The sequence below is a fragment of the Sceloporus undulatus genome, chromosome 2, assembly GCF_019175285.1.
Source record: "Sceloporus undulatus isolate JIND9_A2432 ecotype Alabama chromosome 2, SceUnd_v1.1, whole genome shotgun sequence".
NCBI lineage: Eukaryota > Metazoa > Chordata > Lepidosauria > Squamata > Phrynosomatidae > Sceloporus > Sceloporus undulatus.
The window spans coordinates 211,129,435-211,137,031 of record NC_056523.1 but is presented as its reverse complement, the minus strand read 5'-3'; the positions used below and the strand labels follow the sequence as shown (position 1 = coordinate 211,137,031).

Here is a 7,597-nt window from a genome sequence, read left to right as displayed (position 1 = left end):
GCCCCATATCCATGGATGATTTCTCAGAGCGGCTTCATATAGATGTTGAATAGCATCAGGGACAGTATGGCACCTTGAGGGACACCACAATGAAGCTCTGTTGTTGAAGAGCAACTGTCCCCAAGCATCACCCTCTGGAACCTGCCCAAGAGGAAGGAGCGGAACCACTGCAAAGCAGTGCCTCCAATTCCTAGCTCTCTCAGGTGTTCCAGAAGGATATCGTGGTCTACAGTATCAAATGGCGCTGAGAGGTCCAGCAACACCAACAGGGTCACGCTCCCTCTGCCGATGGCTAGACGGTCCTCAGTTAAAGCAGCCATGGCAGTCTCCACCCCATCCCCGGTCCTGAATCCTGTTTGAAATGGATCAAGAAAATTGGCTTCATCCAAGAGCGCTTGGAGCTGAAGAGCAACTGCCCTCTCGATCACCTTGCTCAGAAATGGCAGATGAGAAACAGGCCTATAATTATCTGCGTCCAGGGAGGGTTTTTTCAGAAGCAGATGGTACACAAGCTTCCCTAAGGGGTGCATTGATGACACGTCTAAGAAATGCCACCATGGCGTCACTCCCACCCCCAGACAGACAGCCACAATGGGCAGGGATCAAGGGGGCATGTCGTCTTCTTCACTTTCCAAGGGTCTTGTCCATGTCATCAGTAGTCACCGACTTGAACTGATCCAGTTTAATCTCAAAAACAGGTTTATTGGACACCTGATCAGTCAATTCTGCTGTAATCTCAGCATCCAAATTGGCTTTTATCTGAGAGATTTTATCTGCAAAGTAGTTGTTAAAAGTGTCACAGCAGACTGTTGTCAGGTTAAGTAAAGGGTTCAGTACAGGTGGAGTCTGTGTCGGTTCCCTTACCACCCTAAACAGCTCTGCTGGACATGACTCTGCAAATGCAATAGGTGCAGAGGAGAAAGAATTACGCACTGCATTTATTGCCTCTTTATGGGAACAAAGGAACTTCTTACACTGAATCCTGTCAGATAAGAGTTGAGATTTTCACAGGGCACACTTGAGTCGTTGTCCAACCCACTTCATCTTCCCAAGTTCTTCCGTATACCGTGGTTGGCGGTTTCAAGCAGGTTGGAAAGGACGCTTTGGAGCAATCGTGTCAGTAGCTCTGGTAAGGTCGACGTTCCAGGTGTTGACCAGGGCTTCGACAGAATCACCAGCATCACCAACCAAGGAACCCTCCAAGGCTTTCTGGAATCCTATTGGCTCCATTAGTCTTGGAGGGTGGACCATTCTAATGGATCCTCCACCCCCGGTGGGATGAAAAGTGGCTCTCGGTCCAACCCTGATCCGTCTGTGACAGTGCGGTGGTATTAATTACCCCCGCCCACGGATATTCCTGCTCCTTGCTGAAGACCGCATTGAAGGTATGACCCGCATAGTGCGTTGGCCCAGAAAACAATTGGGACAGGCCCATGCCTGTCATGGGATCCATGAACTCCCAAGCCGTACCTGTTAAACTGGTCTCGAGTGGGATGTTGAAGTCATCCAGAATTAGAAGTCTGGGTGACTCCAGCAGCAACTCTGAGACCAACTGCGTCAGCTCAGACAGGGAGTCTGTAAGGCAATGGGGTGGACAGTAAACCAACAGGATCCCTATACTATCCCTGGTCTTAGGGCTTAGGTACATACACTCGAAGTGGTCTGTTTTCCAGATGGGTATCCTGGTCAAGGTGAGACCAGAGCCACTCCGCCTCCTCGCCCACTTCCCTTTACCTGCTCACTAACAGAGTACCCAGCTGGGAGAGCTTGATTCCAAGTGATGGCACTATCATCTCCCAGCCAGGTCTCTGTAACACAGGCCAGGTCGGCTTCCTCATCCATGAGGAGATTCTGGATTAGATGAGTCTTATTCTTAACCGACCTGGCATTACAAAGGAGCAGAGTGAGGTTCAGTGGCATGGTTGGTAATCTCCCTAGCCTATTTTGGGTAACAGAATGAACTGAAGGTGGGATCGCTTTCAGATATTGAGCCCACCTTCCTTTGTAACAAAATTACACGTTGTTGTTGTTGTCACCATATCTTCCTCTGCCCTGCACAACCTTGATCGCCGCTCTACTGACTCTCCCCCATTGCAATCCATCTGATTGACTGTTTTATTAGTCTCAGAATTTGCAGACAAATCAACCTAAAAAACACCATCTGATCTGCAGCACTCAGGGGAAGATGGTCCGGGGCTTGGTTTGAAGTCTGTGCCTCAGGCTCTTCCTCTGTAGCACTTCTCTCATATCAACAACAAAGTGCAAGATAAGGGATTTTGAATAATTTAGTCTTTTTTTCCCACTACTTTTCCAGGTATTCAAAATTTTGCTTTCACTTTCCATGGGATTTTGAGATAATCTTTGGAGTTTTAACGGGGAATTCCAGGGTATTTGCTCAATAATTTCAGGTAAATCCACTTTCAATTGTTGGCCGTGGCGGGTTTGGCTATACTCTGCGACTGTGTTTTGTATACTTCTGTTCTCTTAGCAGTTAGCCTAACCTTGCTGTTTTGTTTTGTCTTGTTTTATTTCCAAAATGGAAGAATGGACCGCTTTATGTCAAGGAAATCTAAACCTGAGGTGAGATTCTGAAATAATATCATCATCATCAGAATTTTGTAAGACGTTCAACATGATTTATCTTATAGTCTATGTTTATACTCTTTACATTGTTTTATTTATTTATTTGTGTGTGTAGATATAATTTATTTATTATTTGTTATTTTATTTTATTTTAGGATTGGAATGGGGGAGGTTGAGAAGGGGATAAATTTGTACTTTATTGAATTGCTAAGCTAGTTGCAATGCAATTTTTTTTTTGTTATTTTTGATGTTTTTGCTATGGATTTATTTTTGGCCATTTACTGCTATTGCGATTTGCTGTGTTATTTTCTGCTATTGTTATTTTGCCATGATTATTGTCGTTTTGCCATGTATTCTGAGGATTAGTTTTTAAGTTGTATTGCTTTGCTATGTTAATTGTTATGTAGTTTTTATTGCTAATATTGTTGTTGCTGTTTGCTATATAGTCTTTTTCTTATTTATGGTTGTTTTGAATTGCTATGTTATTTTTATCCTATTGTGATCGCTATGTATTTTTCTCACTGTTGTAACCCGCCCGGATTCTTAATGATTGGGCGGGCTATAAATAAATCATTTATGATGATGTAGGTACCTCCCTGATCATTTATTATTTTCCCCCCACAGGAAGACCTTTCGAAAACTTGTCTATCAGGAGTTACTCCAAAAAAGCAAACAAAATTGCTCAATGAGGAGTCAAGTGATAGCAGTGTTGTTTGGCCTCCACAAATCTCTACAGAGGAAACTTATTCTGCCACAAAGAGTTTAGTGGAACTTCAAGATTTTTTCACGGTTGACATGAACCAAATTAGTACTTCTGAACAAAAAAAACGTAGAAAGTATTTTAATATGTTTTCATCAAAATGGCTCGATATTCCAGAATTCCAAGGATGGCTAGAAAAATCCACTAAGAAATCAGGAGATCATGAACTAGCTTATTGCAGAGTGTGTGATACAGACATCACAGCTCGCAAACGTGATGTCTTCAAACATAATTTGTGTAAGAGTCATGTTCTTCGTTTGCAAGAAATTAACGGAAGCCTCAATCTTGAAGACATGGTTACCGAATTAATTGGCCCACAACAAAAAGGGGTAGAAGAGGAAAAGGATTCTGCCACTGAATCAAGGCTATGAGTACTTGTGAACAAAAAAAGGTAAAAAGTATTTAATAGTTTCATAAAATGGCTCGATATTCCGAATCCAAGGATGGCTGGAAAAATCCACTAAGAAATCAGGGAGGGCATGAAACTAGCTTATTGCAGAGTGTGATACACACTTCACGCTTACAAAAAATTATACCACGACATAATTGAATAAGAAACATGTCCTTCGTTGAGAAAATTAAACGGAAGCCCTCAATCTTGAAGAAAATGGTTACCGAATCAATTGCAACAACAAAAAGGGGTAGAAGGGAAAGGATTCTGCCAGAATCAAAGGCTATGAGATTTGAACAAAAAAAGGTAAAAATATTTTAATAAGTTTCATCAAATGGCTCGATATTCGAATGTCAGGGATGGCTGAAAAACCACTAAAAATCAGGAGGGCATGAACTAGCTTATTGCCAGAGTGTGTGATCCACTCACAGCTTCAAAAATTATATCCACAGACATAATTTGAATAAGAGACATGTTCTTCGTTGGAGAGAAATTAACGGAACCCTCGACCTTGAAGAAATAGTTACCGAATCAATTGGCCAGCAACAAAAAAGGGCAGAAGAAGAAAAAGATTCTGCCAGAGAACCAAAGGCTATGAGAACTTATGCACAAAAAACAGGTAAAAAGTATTTTAATAAATTTTCATCAAAATGGTTCAATGTTCCAGAATTCCAAGGATGGCTACAAAAATCCACTAGGAAATCTGGAGAGCATGAACTAGCTTATTGCAGAGTGTGTGATAGAGACATCACAGCTCACAAAAATGATATTGACAGACATAATTTGTGTAAGAGACATATTCTTCGTTTGCGAGAAATGAAAGAAAGCCTCAGTCCTGAAGAAATGGTTATCAAATCAATTAGCCCACAACACAAAAGGGCAGAGGTAGACCTAGCTGTTTTCATAGCCGAACAGAATTTACCTTTGCAAACAATGGATGCTCTGGTTGAACTCCTTCCAAAGATTTTCCCTGACTCAGAAATAGCTCAAAGCCTTACCCAACACTGCACAAAAAACACTGCTGTGATAAGAAACTCTCTTGGTGTTGAGTTTAATAAGGAGTTAAAAATACTCTTGGGCACACCAGGTAGTTATTTTAGTATACTGATGGACGAAACAACCTATATATCTTCCACTAGGCAGTGTGCGTTTGTTGTAATATATTATGACGATCAAGTGAATGAAATCAAAACAAAATTGTTTGATATGAAAGAGTTAAAATTGTCTACTGTTGATGACTTGGTAAGGTGTTTAAAAGATATCCTCAACGATAACAATGTACCATTACGAAATCTTGTAGGATTTTCCTCAGACACGACAAACGTAATGTTTGGTGAACATCACTCTCTTGTCTCACGTTTGAAAACAGAACTTCCAGATGTTGTGTTCACAAAGTGTTCATGTCACCTTATTCATTTGGTAGCTTCAGAAGCTTGTTTGAAGCTACCTAAAAGTGTGGAAGATCTCCTACAAAATTTAGGGTCTCACTTTAGCCAAAGTTACCATAGCGAACAGAATTTAGTGGAATTTCAAGAATTTTTCACGGTTGAAGTTCGCAAAATATTAAATCCTTCAACAACACCATGGCTTTCTGTAAAAGCATGTGTAGATAAAGTACTGGAACAGTACACAGCACTGAATGCCTATTTAAGACAAACAGTTTGTGATGATCCGTCGAAAACCACTGAAGAAATGTTGAACACCATGAACAATAAGTTTACTGAGATCTACCTGGAATTTGTGTCATATATTCTTGGATTATTTACTGACTTTAATACCATGTTCCAGTCTGAGAGCCCTCTGTTACACAAAGTAAAGCCTGAAATCCAACGACTCCTGAAGACATTGACTAGTAACTACTTAAAACTACATGTTGTCAGAACCAAAGACATATTCAGCGTTGACCATAAGGACCCAAATAATTTTATCGACAAGGAAGATATTTACTTGGGACTTCAAGCTCATGAGTCTTTATCAAAGCTAAAGGATGACACACAGGTTCCAGAACAAGAATTTACATTTTTCTTTGAAACTTGCCAAAATTTCTACATCGAAGCAGTCAGCCAAATAAAGAAGAAATTTATTTTTGAGGATGAAATTTTTTCAGTATTAGAGATTGTAGATCCAGTGATAGCACAGTCCTTTCAAGTTAGATCACTGGGGAAAGTGTTCAACAGATTTAGCTGCTTAAAGGAGAATGTCAACACATTAAAGGCAGAGCAGGAGTGGCGAGAGCATGCATTATTAGAATTTGAAACTCACGGATTGGACTCTTCTCTGCCCCCTGAAAAATACTGGCAGAAAGTATTTTCTCTTAAAAATCCTGTTGGTGCTCCTTTGTTTGGGGAACTAAAAAAAGTTATCCGACTCCTTATGGTACTGCCTTTTTCAAATGGCTCAGTGGAGCGTATATTCAGTGTACTCAATAATGTGAAAACTGTAACATTAAAATAGTATGTTTGATGACAACCGAAGAGGGCATTACTGATAAAGGTGGATGCGTGAAATTTGGACCTTCACCAGCCATGCTGAAAGCAAAGATTTGGAAATAGGTTTAGCTTTCTTTGGTCAACAAAATCAAAGGGATTTTTGATTTCTCATCATTTTTGTATGTGATTATTGTTATAATTGTGATTTAAATTTAAGGTAGGCCTATAAGTTTTTTTAATACAGTATTATTTTACTTTGTTTAGACTGATAATTTTATTGTCATTTTGCTAAGACTGACTTTGTTACTTTGTTAAGACTGATTTTTATTTCAAATGTGTGTTAAGACTACATTTTCCCCTTGAAAGTAACACACATTAGCCAATAAGATAAACTGTAAGCATAATAAGCCTTATCAAAAATCAGTTTCGGCTCTCTTGAAGCCCAGTTGTTCAGGTTGAAAACATATAAACATTGACATTTATTTGTAATGTGATATAAATTTGCTTCCATGTGATAAACTCCTTTGTAATAAATAAAAAAAGGAGCTTCCTTATCAGAGGCTTTGTTAACTGAGGTATGCCTTTCTGGCAGAAAGACAGCATGTAAATTTAATAATTAATTATTAACTCTGAGCAGAGAACTAAAATGTTTTAAATCCAGGGTGACCAGGTTTTCCAGGACATGCCCTACATTTCAACCTTCTGCCCAGGAGGAATTTCAAAATGCCCTCCATTTTGAGCATGACTAAGAAGCATGCATTTACATTTCTATGAGCATTTTTGGCTCTTCTTTTGCAGCGTCCTACATTTTTCTTGTATTTCCTACATTTTGCGGTGCCTTGTCTTCCTTTGCGGTGAGGACATCTGGTCACCCTGTTGAAATCTGAATGTTCAAATGAAGGGAAAAAAAGGTATTAATGAGTTGCTCAAGCATGGACAAACTTTTAAAAAGTCACAGAGTTGCAGTGCACCATGCGTGTCATTTCCTAAACAACTGGAAGGAAACTTTACTTCAAAAGTGGAAATGCCTGTGAAAATGGCAATGGGGAAAGGGGTTCTGGCATGTTTTCAGACACATACTGTATGGCCTGTTTATGTCCAGGAGAAGACTTTTATCTAAACTGAGAAAGCCACAGGTGTCCTAGAATAGGCAAGCGTAGATCAAAATGTGGTAAGCTTCCTTCCCATAACTTCTAGAGGGGGCTGTTGTTGTTGTGTGTCCCCTGGTCATTTTTCACTTATGGCAACCCTACGGCGAAACTATAATAAGGTTTTCTTGGCAAGTTTCTTCAGAGGGGGTTTGCCATTGCCATTCTCTGAGACCGAGAGAGTGTGACTTGCCCAAAGTCACCCAGTGGGTTTCATGGTCAAGTGAGGAATCAAACTCTAGTCTCCAGAGACCTAGACCCTTATCACACGAGGGGTTTTGCAGCT

General features: G+C 40.1%; 1 protein-coding gene across 1 annotated transcript; it reads left to right on the top strand.

Moving 5' to 3' along the window:
• Window positions 1-4,105: 4,105 nt before the first annotated feature.
• LOC121920849 lies at window positions 4,106-6,717 on the top strand. The gene is made up of 2 exons (XM_042448093.1): window positions 4,106-4,353; window positions 5,035-6,717. The coding sequence occupies exons 1-2, from the start codon at window positions 4,329-4,331 to the stop codon at window positions 6,186-6,188; spliced, it is 1,179 nt and encodes a 392-aa protein (XP_042304027.1). The 5' UTR covers window positions 4,106-4,328; the 3' UTR covers window positions 6,189-6,717.
• Window positions 6,718-7,597: the final 880 nt, after the last annotated feature.

What these genes read in the sequence shown, in the direction of transcription:
- LOC121920849 (XM_042448093.1), top strand. Translation starts at nt 4,329, where the DNA reads ATGAGAACTTATGCACAAAAAACAG. An exon ending in AACTTATGCACAAAAAACAG is followed by an intron (nt 4,354 to 5,034) that starts GTAAAAAGTATT and finishes GAAATCTTGTAG; the next exon opens with GATTTTCCTCAGACACGACA.